The sequence below is a fragment of the Haliotis rubra genome, unplaced genomic scaffold (genome assembly GCF_003918875.1).
Source record: "Haliotis rubra isolate DU_JTF1 unplaced genomic scaffold, ASM391887v1 Scf60, whole genome shotgun sequence".
NCBI lineage: Eukaryota > Metazoa > Mollusca > Gastropoda > Lepetellida > Haliotidae > Haliotis > Haliotis rubra.
Genome location: NW_025767302.1, coordinates 2,835,637 through 2,848,509, shown reverse-complemented (window position 1 = coordinate 2,848,509; position 12,873 = coordinate 2,835,637). Strand labels below are relative to the sequence as shown.

At 39.3% G+C, this 12,873-nt stretch overlaps 1 protein-coding gene across 1 annotated transcript in view; it reads right to left on the bottom strand.

Annotated features, from left to right (window-relative positions):
- The window catches only part of LOC124255457 (lachesin-like), a 100,533-nt gene extending 87,902 nt beyond the window's left edge, over window positions 1-12,631 (bottom strand). The window contains exon 1 of the mRNA XM_046689372.1: window positions 12,272-12,631. Within this exon, the coding sequence (XP_046545328.1) occupies window positions 12,272-12,314 (43 nt within the window). The 5' untranslated portion in view covers window positions 12,315-12,631. The remainder of the gene's footprint in view (window positions 1-12,271) is intronic.
- Between the last annotated feature and the right edge of the window lie 242 nt (window positions 12,632-12,873).

The following is a 12,873-nucleotide window of genomic DNA, read 5'->3' as shown; positions in this document are numbered from 1 at the left end:
CAAATTTGATGTGAACATATCAACTTTGTCAGACCTCGAGATGAAATATACATGTTATTTAACAACATTAACAAAATAATTTATTTAATATAATTTGATCATTGTTTATAAATGATTGAGACAGCGAGAGAGTCTGCATTTTAATCAGAATGTAGTTCCAGGCAAAAGTTATATTCTACTCAGTGAAATAACATGTTATTCTACTCAGTGAAAATACCATTTTTATTTTCGCCAAATATTTACAGTATTTCACCCTTAAGAATATAGTAAGACATGATAATAATGAATGTTTTGAGAGTGCATCACCACTTGCACTTCTTTATGACCATAGTTGTTTGTACAGTAATCGTTCTTAAAAGATGATTGGTGTATGACGTGAAAATTGCAAGTGTACTATTTTCATTTTCAAACAAAAAAACCCGGCTGGAAACAAACACTAACAACTGTTTGATTGTCAGAATTATTGGTCTACAGTGATACATCGAAAATTAAAATTGACACCCCATGCACGTGTGTGGGGATACTGCGTTGTGTTTAGGGGTGGTGATAAAGAGAAATGGTGGTGCGTTCCAATGATGTCTGTTTCTGAAAAGTTTGTTAACGCTTATACTTCCTATCCAAATCCAAAGTTCGGGTTACCCTACTTTTTTCGATGAGTATATTTGTTTCTTTGATGTCAGTCAGTACAAACATTAATCTTGTCCAACATTTCATCTTCTCGTTTTTCACATGCCACAATCGCACGGAGGGGTGTCAGGCGAAACATACATTTCTTTATCCCAAGTGTTTAATATTCTTGTTTGCCAAAAGTTTGAGTCATCACTGATCTTCCGTGATCCATTGATATGATTTTCACTGCTATTTTCTTTTAACGACCAGGAGACTTTTGTTTCGTCGGATGATCGAGACTGGTTCTATTCTGGCGTTGACGTTTGACATTAAAATAATGTCAGTTTGAAAGTATCATGTGTGAAATGCCTATTCCACGTATTCAAGGTTAGATATGTACTATGGGCCTGTGGCTTTCAGTATTAAGACAAAAAGACTATACATTAAACTGCAATGCACACTTGTATTCCGGACCACTTCTGTGGGAACAGCCGGTTTTATCAGGTCTTCATGTGAGCCATAGTGCCATAAGATAGGCAAAAGCAAATTGATAATATTTCGGGTCTTTCTTGGTGTGTTTTATGATATGTGTTTCGAATAACCATACCAGATCACCTTTAACACCTCTTATTTCCTGACTACAAAAAACAATCGACAAAAGATTTAAAATATATAATCGAATATCGTATATAACATAACTCCGATAAGCCAGAACCCGTTAATTCGAAAACCCCGTTTGATGCTTTTGATATAAATTAATATACATCGGAATCTTGCTCATCTCTCTCCGATTTCTGCGCAAGACCTGCATACGTGTCCATCCAGATAGATTTAACGGGATTGGCACTATCTCCGGATTAATAAGATTCACTGTATACTCTCACTTTCATCATTAATAAGCAAAAAGAGTTTTTGTTTTGTTGTTTTTGTAAGTGCAATCCCATTCAGCTACTTCACAGTGCCAGTCATAGCTTTCAGTTTGGGTTTTGGACCAGGATAAGTTACAAATTGTTGGATAAGGATTTCAGAAAGATGATCATAAACTAGACAAACGTTTATATGTACAACTTCTTTATCAACTGTAAAAGTCTCACACATATCGTAATACAGTTGTCAGTCAAGAAGGAGTGAGTGAGTTGGGTTTTACGCCGCTTTTAGCAATATTCCAGCAATATCACGGCGGGGGACACCATAAATGGGCTTCACACATTGTGCCCATGTGGGGATTCGAACCCGGGTCGTCAGCGTGACGAGCCGACGCTTTAACCATTAGGCTACCCCACCGCCCCCAGTCAGGAAGGAAATAACGGTATAAAGATCTCTATCGAAACGTCGCTGCCCCAGTATAATAAGAGTGTTATCAGTAAACTTTGGTCTACTATGTCAGGGTAAGTATTGTCCTACTAGAGATGATTAACGCCCTCAAGATGATTAACGCCCTCGCATGTATCCAAGCAGTTAGTAATTTGACGAAGTAGACTTGTTGGCAAAACATCCGTTCAGATCATCACAGTAACGTCTTGAGCACTGAACACGACGTTAACGAAGGGAGATGATTGATGTGATTGTCAACTATGCTTGAAGCTTTGGTGAAACACAAGCTGCATTGCCGTTGTTATTGATGACATGGTAATTAATGTCACTTACACGCCTGTAGTGTTATGTCATGTCATTAGAGGTATAAATCGTCGTAGAAAATAGGTTCCTCCTGCCTGCCAGTTGACAGCTTAAAAGCTACGTACATCACGTATTCTCTAGCTTATTGGTGAAGACGTACGTGGGATCACAGAGGATGCAGTTTAACATGTGACTGCTAACAAAGCAGCGTGGAGTCTGGATTTAGTCAGTGAGTTGTGGTTGATGCTGCTTTGTGCAATAATCAGCTACGACGAATTCTCGTCATGTGTAACGAGAGAGAGAGACGAAGAGATAGTGAGAGAGATAAACAAGAAAACATTCCACATAAGTAATGAGATACAATGGCCATATTACCTTTGACGGTTTTCGACTTTGCACGCTGCTTTAACATTCAACCCATGTTTGTGGTCAGTGTATGGATGACACCTTCCTTAGGGTTTGCCACAACGTCTCCGGATTTCTTCTTGCCACGCCAGCAGGTTAATACTAAATAGGGATCTAGAACATTTGATAAGCAATAAAGGTGTTATCCTTAAAGGCGTCGTGTTTCATATTTACATGGTCTCAAGGCTTTCCAAGAATTCCCCTTGTCAGGAAAACCCATCAAAATTTATGACCAAAGAAGCAACCTACCAACAAAACCATACATGTTCGTGACTCCTTATGTTTAGTGTACCAAGTTTGGGCCGATGTGAAGCGTATCAGAAGATATATATCCCAATGATGATATTGTAGTCGCTGCAGAAAATTTTTAAAAAGCGAGAATCATATGAAGAGGATTCGAACCTAGTACCAAGGCTGCCTTGAAACCCACGATACCTCAGCATAGCGAATTTAGATGGTGATGTTTCTAACCTTCACCCCATAAACATTTCCACAGAGTGAGGCTGATGGATTGATACAGAAGCATTATTTCCATCACCTCTGTCAAACGGAATAGGCATGCGACTGTAGGCACTGGACGATGACACGCTGAAGCCTACTTGAAACCAGTCAGTGTGTGGCTGTGTTCGGATGTTCCCATCGCTGTAGCACGCGATTCATAGGAACATGCGCTAACGATCTCTGAATATGCTGTTGAATGTTACACAGTAGCGAGCAGAGCTCAATACCACGGCAGTCACATTCCCTCCTCGAGGTGGCACGTTCTGGAGATCAAGAACGAGAGGTGTTGCGTTTTAGATACCATTCGACAGCTGAAATAATGTACAGTGATAAATGTATTCACGCGACCAGCATACAGCTATCACGCCACAGAAAGAAACGTTTGCGACTTCAAGTCTACCACTGATAGATGATCTGTCTTTTACAATTTTTGGGAAAAAATATCCGATGATTTACAGGTGCGGTTGGGTAACCTGAGACCAATCGGTTTATATAAAGGCGACAAAACCCTTTCCAAAAGTACGAGATTAACCTGGTAAACGCGGAGTCAATTACAACTTCGCTAATATCATAAGCATGCGTTTATGTTCTCTGTTAAACAGTGAAGATAACATGTTTTCACTATAAGTGATAGTATCCAAGTCCATCGGTGGCAACCGTAACAACACCTGAAAAGTCAATTTGTCAGCTGAATAAATCGCGGAAACATATGGTACAAGTCAAATTACGGTCATTGAAGTGTCTACCTTGAAGATGTCTACCACATGGAAGTATGCCACATTTAAAAGCTTTACTCAGACCTAAATGAGCTGATCCTGCCCAACTGTAGAGCAAGAAACTGTATGTATCTTTCTGAAATTTCAGCAGCGACAGCATATTCGACCTACACCCCAAAAGCTGTGTAATGTAATCACCAGCGATTCCTCAAGTACCCATAATTATGGTGGAAGCACATAATTATGGTGGGTGCCATCCTTTGTGTGCAAGTACAATACTTATTCTCTCAGTTTGATCAAGAAAATGTTTTTGCCCTGTACAAGTCTATTGGAAATTCAGAACGTTGCATTAATTCATTAGAACTGTTTAATTTAATATTGTAATCTAAATACGTAATCTTTTTTGGAATAAATTATATGGTAGCTTCGATTCCCTGAGGGCTGATAGTTAGTATTATTGAGAGAAATGCATTATTTATTTTTAGAGAAAAGTGATGTCATATAGTACCTTTAATAAAGCATTGCCATAAAAACACAAACGTTAGATTAGTTCATCGGGCTTGTAAGTTGATATACGTCTTGTATATATCCACTTTGGATTTCGTCTAATGGGGTTTTCAACCACTTTTCTATTGTAAAACTACATCAGACTTTGGCTGTATTCTCACATTCCAAGGAGCGATACGTATTTTATATATCTTAATTGTCATCAGCTGTCTACTTGCAACAAGATACACGTTAATGTCAAAAGTATGTTTTATGCCCGGAGGAAGACGTTTCAATTACAAAAAAAATACATGCATTTATGTATATATGTTTTTAGATATATATATATTTTACTGTCATATGGTTGTATTAGAAACGCAGTAGTTTCATTATAATGATAACCTCAAATTGTTTTTCAGCTCTTGTTAATATTAGCTTTCAGTTATGTATGTAATTCTTCAAAGGTATCTGAGAATATTGCTCTCATGTATCAGTGCACACCCTGCTTATTCCTCCATCGTTTAAGGTTACATGTATGAGGGTTGATTAATACGTTTTGAACCCTACATACATATACATATATTAGTAACTGCGCAATAGCGAAGGCTTTCCTGCTGACAATGCATTATTTCATATATGTATATCCACATAAATCTGCGTCTGTTGAGAATTTGTTTCGGTGCGTCAAATCAGTGAAATGGAGACCAGCAGCAATCAAGAAAAGTAAGGGCAGTAATGAATTCAGGTTTCCTCCATCGCCACAAATTATTGCAAGAACCTTTCTGGATCAGCATCAAACACCATAGGCCATCCATGAAGGTAAGTGAAAAAGGTCCTCCTATTCCACAATAAGTGTACATGTTGAGTGATAATCTAGCTCTGTTTGAAGCTGATCCAGAAAGGTTCTTGCGATGATGTTTGACCATGGCTAAAACCTGAATTCATCACTGCCAATCTTTGCAAAAACAACAATAAAAACGTTAAAGGATTTGACATGACCACTGCCACAGCCCTAAAAAGGCAAAGCTTTCAACCGGAAGGTAATGCCCTCCGTGACCTTGGTTATCCTGTGACATCACGCCGGACTATCTTGCGAAAGGCGAGACAATATGTGTAGCATAATGCACAGCAGATTTGAGGCAATTACAAGATGAATTTAAGACAATGAAAGATGAGACGAAGTGCACAAATCAGTGCCTATGCTACAATCCACCAGTGTGACTTTCAGAACCTACTTTGTTCTCTAGCTGCAGACCATTATCTGCTCCGAAACGTTATAATGGCTCCAGTTGGAACCGATTCGGCTCGACAGATGATTTCGTAGCAGTAGTAGAGAACATTCTGAACAGCTGAAAGATGGATTTCTACGAACCTGGGATAAAATTCATCAAACATCATTGGCAAACGTGTATCAACGTGGAAGGGGTTAATGTTGAAACATGTTTCAGTTTAATGCCTTCAGGTCAGGTATCTCTGTGTGAGACCCAGAATTTATTCACCAGCCTCATGCAATTTTAATTCGAGCTAGTGTATCTTCTACAGTTATTACAGGTATATGGTATCATGAATTATGTTATAAATCTATCCTCGAGAATATAAGTTCAATTCATATGAGTGATACAGGTAATACCAGTTGGACACCGTCGGCTATTTAAATGATGCGTGAACGAATATTGTTTATTGTCGCGATAAGCAATTTTACAGCTATATTACTCGTCTTGGACAAGCCAAAAACTGTTTCTGATAAGATTATAGATGCTATGATGCGTAATCAATATTGCCGTGTGCGCGTGCGCGCGTGCGTGCGTGTGTGTGTGTGTGTGATTGCTTATACTAGTCAGGTTTTTGTTAATTCAATTAATGCCCTGGACCGCCAGACAGTGTAACAACAATTACCACCGAGCAGGATCCGCTTAGACGCTCCATCACCTGATATACAGAACAGATGCTCATTGGTCGAACATTCACGTCATGTTGTACAATGACTTATTTAGACAGTGGATATGGCGTTTTGGGTAACAGATAAAGCTATATTGATTTACCGACAGTAGACATATATATATATATGTGTTTAGCAGTATATATAGCAGAACCTTTCAAGGAGACGTAATGTGACGGATACATCGGTTCGCTGACTATCAATATACCAGATACCAAAATGGTCGATAACAGAAAGTAAAGTCAAGAACTCGTGTATCCCCAAACCTAAGTGTTAGATGTAGTTTGAAACGCAGCTTTGTCAGAAAACACATTTACGTTTTGAAAATGTCCTCGTTAATCCTTTTCATTACGAATTCCTCAGATGAAATCTTATTTTACAGATACACTTTCTGCTTGTAAAGGAAGCGAGGATCTTTCGTGTGAAATCCTGGTAACGTTCCAGCCCTCATTCAAACACCTAGTATATAGAAGATACATGCAAAGATCTCAGATGACCCTTTAAGCCCTAATGTAAGACTCAGGTCGGAGAAGAAAATTGAGTTTTTAAGGCAATGATTTTAAAAGGTTGTGGAAAGACCCACTCAGAGAGCTAAGTAGAGAGTGTCTGCAGCACTTTGAACATCATGAGACAAGCCACCTTAGTGAATCAGCTATACGAGGCGGCACTAGTTTTGGAGCAAAATCTATGTCAATTTTCTGACTCTTACGGCGTGGCTTATGAAATCAATGATGCCTAGTACGGGGGAAATGTCAGCCAACTATTGCATAAAACTGCCCCCAAGGGCTATCGGCCCGGGGTCGATCCAGCAACCTCTGTCGTCTCCGTCGTTTACACACCGTACGCCCAGAGATTTGTGGCCTACCCTACACCATAGGTGCTTTATCATGTCGCTATGATCATCAGTCAGGATGGAGTCGGAATGTGGTAATGCTGTGATGACCAGGCACACTACTTCGATTTCATACTTAAGATTAATGGACAAGCCAGAGGTAATCTGCCCGATGGAAAACCGCCGAACTTGCTTCAATCCCCATACCCAATGGAAACACTGTTTGCACTCACTATTCCAGATTTAAACGACTCAATATAGATCTCAGCTTGATAGTATTTGGATATTTGTAGATTAGTGTGTTGAACAAACTTGCGCCTTAAGAAAATTTATATAGTGATCCAGGAGAGATTGGCATCTGCGTAAGAGTGATTAATAAGGTCAATATAGATTCCGTATTAGTTTGCCTTTCGACATCAATACCTTCAGTGTTAATTGGATGAAGGCTGTTTATGTAAATTTTGAGCTCAATTTCGGTATTAAATTTTATCCGAGAATCCGCATCTTTCTGTAATAATGTTCAAATAGCTGGCTTTCAATTATTACAGTCACGGAGTTGGTGTTAATCTCCCCTTGAAACGTATTTAGGTAAATCACACTGTGTCATCTTGGTGTAGGCGTCAGTAATGAATGATTCAACGCATTGAAGATTCTATGGTGCTCTTAAAGGGGTCAATATTCAGCCTTCTTTCCAAGTCCATCCCAGGTCAAAACGTTGTATTTATCGAGATAAAACATTGTTTTAGCGTTAGAAAATGCTTACCCTTTTAAGGAACACATGCTGTGATCCCATTATCGAGTGATTTTAACTACTATTTTGCTTTCACGCTCTATGGAATCTGTTTAGACATATTCCTCAGACTGATTATTCTCTGGCGTTGTACAAGTATGTGATCAGCATTAGCCTTAAGTGCACGAATTACAACTTAACAACAATAAACTGATACAGTTTTAAATGAATTGAATCAAAGTTTCTAATGCTAAAAATGCAAATTCAAGTTATAAAGTTGAAAAATAACGCGATGAAAAAAACGATTCACTAATTTTCCCCCGAAAATTTCGGGGGAAAACGGGTTTCAACAGCTGGGCTGCGCTCATAGCATGTGCGCAGTGAAATAGGTTCGCGCAACTTGGAAGCGGGCTGTCTGGTGAATACTCGGTGAAGGCTTTGGTGTGAGCTATTTTCATAATGTTTTGTTGATATCTCACAGGCGCGAGCTTTTTATATGTTATGACAGTAAATAAACTGTTTATATAATTTCATATGTCTATTTCCCCACACGTTCTTCTTACCGAGTCACTTTCTTAGTTCGATACTTAAAAGCAATGTCATTATTTAGCGTTGACAGAATTTCTAACTGTGATATACTATGTAGATATGTCGTTGTCACAGACAAAACTCAATGTCTTGTTTAATTGACACCTGTGTGTCTGCCTGCCTGTCTGCTAATGGCAATATTCAATACACAACTGCGATCACTGACCACATGCAATTTGAACTTAACACCAATCAGGCTATACACCATAAACAAAACGCATTGATTTATGGCCTGAGTTCGGTCTCTGTCACATTATGTAATTACACAGACAGGCAGGTGTGATACTTGAACACATGACATGTTATGATGTCTGTTGATTGCAAAATGTTATACACAAAAAAATGAGCATGTATTTACAAAACCCAACATCTCTATATATACACACACAATCAGCCGTGAGGGCATCTGCAAATGAACCAGCCGTTACACCAGCCCTGACTGGGTTCGGTATCCCGGCTGCTTCGTTTCGAGGGAGGTAAACCCAAGTACAAAGTATTGCACTTTTGATTTGCGATTATACGCTTATTATTTTGTTTATTTGTTTTTTCATAATCAGCAATGCATATTATCTGTCATAAAGAAGTGATAATTGTGTTTTAACTATGTTTTCGATTTTTTGGTTGCATGTGACCTTTAAGAGGCATAATAACATGTTAATTAACATGGCAGTAGGCCTTGTTAATTGGTGACTTTTAACTGCCGTGACTCACTCATCAATCAACAAGGGATTAGGTCCCGGGCCGTGCAAATAACAATGATTTACCATCACCCACCAGTTATGTCCCCTTGTGGACATTTCCAAAATTGTAAATCTTTGGAAACATCATCTTTCCAAAATTGGAAATGTCTTGTAAACATGGACTTTTTTTCCAGTGGCTGCCAATTGACCCGTGCCTATCAACTCCTCAAGAGTCACGATGGCAATATTAAATACCCCAGCATTAGAAGTCGAATCCTCATCGCTGGTAGATTCTTCTAAACATTCATTTGTCAATGGTTAAGTGTACGATCCTCTCGAGAGTGTCATATGTTAACCCCAACATCAAACGAGATCCATAACCCTCTTTTATTTGATTCAGTTACATTTAATGCAAAGGTTTTTCACACCAAATTCTTCCCGGAATCACCATGGGGATGGTGAGTCTAGATGATATTAAACACTCTTCTTGAATATCCTTGTACCTGCCAACCATCTCATTTAATCTACCCTTAACATTGGTTACTTCCCATTCAATCTAATTTCAGCGCATTTTTCCTAAACTCGAACTTCTTTGAGGCTATCGCAAAGTGTATAAAAACACCGTTGAGGCAATCAGCGAAGGCTAAGTGACGTATGCTGTTGGACAAATGAGTAGGAAATAACCCTCAAGACGAATCACTCCCTCTAGGTCTGTCTTGTCGTTATTCATTCTGTACTGAACATAATAAACAGCTGTTTAACTGCTTCGGGGAACAAGTGAATGTGTTTTGGAAGTGGTGTTCTGTCTAAGCCGTCACTTGTCCTACGTTTTGTATCTCCTTGTGCAGCAGAGTCTCCCTATAGGATATTTGTCACGAAGGAGGGACATAGACAGCTTTCGTATTCCTGAAAGAGCATGACTCTGCTTAACTGAGTCGAACGATTTAAGAGATAGGGTTCCCTATACACAACTTGCCAAGAGTCCGATGGGGGAATTTGTGATCATTGAACATTCATTATTAAGCATTATGTAGATTTCCGACTGCTTGGAGGAGCATGTTCCCGTTTAGAAGAGACATTGCCTTGCTGACTAGTTGACTATTGGGCGACGCAAAATTGAAATTCAATTTGGAAATGTTAACGGAGGTGAATTATCTGCATCTGCGATGAATGATAATCGTAAAATAAATAATCAAACAATGTATTTTACTTTTTAACCAACCAATGTCTGGAACGAACCCCGTAGAAACCCACACAGTACTCAAATGCTGAACAATCGTGTCCAGAGTTTTTGAATTGTCAGCAACAAGTGCAACAGTGAAACCTTACGATGGCGTTTAAGGACTATCAATGAAGAGTCTTCTCTCTGCCGTGTCTTCTTCAACGACGCGCATTGTGTTTAACGATCTTAACACCGTGCTGTTTACAAGCTGTTAAAACAGTGGTATTGCTTTCTCATACAAGGCGATAGCAGAAAATATACGATAGCGGCATTAGACTCCTCTATACCCTAACGAAAACATCTGGTTTTTGTATCCTCCACATATAATGTATTTACCCATCAGTTCAGTTAGATGAGAATCGAGTGAGGATGTGCGGGTGTGATCTTACTTTCACGTCATAACCTTGTCACTGAACCTGTTTGAAAGTAACTGCGTCGCAAACAGTTCATGTTTCACCTCCTTAATGTGCGAGCAAATCGTTTCATCACCGTGGTCGGTTCTTCTTGTATTTGCTTTTACTCGCAGTTGAGTTGGTTGTTATTATAATTAAGTTCTTATGCTTCTGAAGAGTCAGTTGTTTATGGTTCTGTAATCGCTAGAGAAATATTACAAACTGGATGTGCAGAGAAATAGAGTGTTTGCGTTTTGCATGGCTACGTGTTTCTATGCGTCTGTATGCGGCATATACATATCATCAAACACTAGTTAATGGTAAATGGCCCCGATAGACTACAAAATAAACCTATTTCCTATTAATATCACTAAAGGGTAATGAATAATTCACGTTTGAAAGGAAAGTTTTCGCGTTCATTTAATCTTAGAAATTTAAATTGCAAAATGATATAGCTCGACAGTGTACAAGATGGTAGTTTATCGAAAGAGAATGCATTCAAACCTTTGACCGTTAAAAGTCCATTCTTGTCTCATTAATGAGTACTAAACTTATTTTGAACATAAAAAAGTTTAATCATTTCCATAACAGACTTTTGAAACAGAGACATTATGTAGACAAATGGGAAAACTTTTTTGAATATCGACATTCAGCGGATTCTGTTTCAAGCAAAATGACAGGGGTCAGCTTTCTGCTTTCTGTACTTAATTAGCCTGATTTGAACTCTCATCAAAACATCCAATTTCTGGAAAGAACATAATCACATCCAACTCGCTGGATTACTCAGTGGTTTCAAACTGCCTCGAACATTGGGGATTGTTAAAGTCCATTAAATCCTGAACACCGACTCAACATTTCCAGGAAAATTTAAATCAGAATAGGTCACAGCAGTGGGAAGTCCATAAACAAACAAGACCGCTGGCCTCCTGCAGGACCCCATGCCTCCATCCATTAAGCTGGATAATGACTGGTGGTTCTTCATCATTTAAAACAAAAAAATATGGATTTTGATCTTTATCATATTCAGTATCAGTGGTCTATTCTTAGTAATGAAAGCGAGGCACGTGCATGTATCTCGATGAAGTCAGGTACGAAGCTACTGGCAATCTATTTAGATACATTTCCTGATGTCTGGCCGCATATGAACATTATTAGCATCTTTTGTTGAATCACAGCTCATTAGGTTCTCCGAGACACCTGTACTTTAGCAATCGGAGATTCCTTTCTGCTCCAGTTCAGATAACCGAATTAGCTGTGAAAGAGAAACGCGTTAGGAAATCTGCCCAGAGAATACTTGTCAAAGTCAAGATGTATGAGGCCAGTCGGTGTCAGTGTTATAAATTTCCCTATGTCATGATCTGACATGCTTTCAAACTTTCAGCAATCTACAGGTCGTTGCTACGGTTAAGTTACCTTCAGAAGCAGTGGCAAGGGAAGAAGCTTCCATATCATGGAGCTCTGTTGTCATCCGTCATCTTGTCAAAAGTTTTCTTAACGGCGACTATGACATGTTAGAGTTGTTCATGCAAAGGTGATGATTAAATAATAACTTACCAGAATACAGCAGGACAGCTAGCATTGCTACACTATGGAGCATCCTTTCTCTGAAGTTGTCAATCCTTCATTCATTACTCCGAAGTGTCACATCAAGCTATAATCCGATCACGCAGCAATCAGCAGTCACGAAGACACTTCCTTGCAAGTCTGCAGAAAAGTCGCACAAATAAATCCTGGACGGTTACTCTCAAAACTAACTCAATATTCAGCTAATGAAAGCCAAATCCAGAAGTCTTCGTTGAAGTTTCTCCCGCTTTAGTGACGCGTGATGACGTAACGATGCTAGCAGACGACACCCAGTTCTGGAACGTGCGATGCGCGCGCTCTATGTACAGATCTCGTCTGTTCGTCATTCCAGTGGCTACTGTCTCTTGTACCAGCGGAGTTATTGATTAAAGGCGGAGTCAAAACGCGGCAGTAGTTCCCGTTTCTCTGTTTATTCGCTTTTTCCCAGTTTAACTTGACGTGAAGGGGCCTAAATGAGAGCTTGGATCCCCTAGGTCGGGCCCAGAAGGAGATGTGCTAAGGCGCAAGAAAGAGACGGGATAGCCCACCGTGCGCCAGGTTAAGGGAACGGAAAATTTAATTTCCTAGGTGAT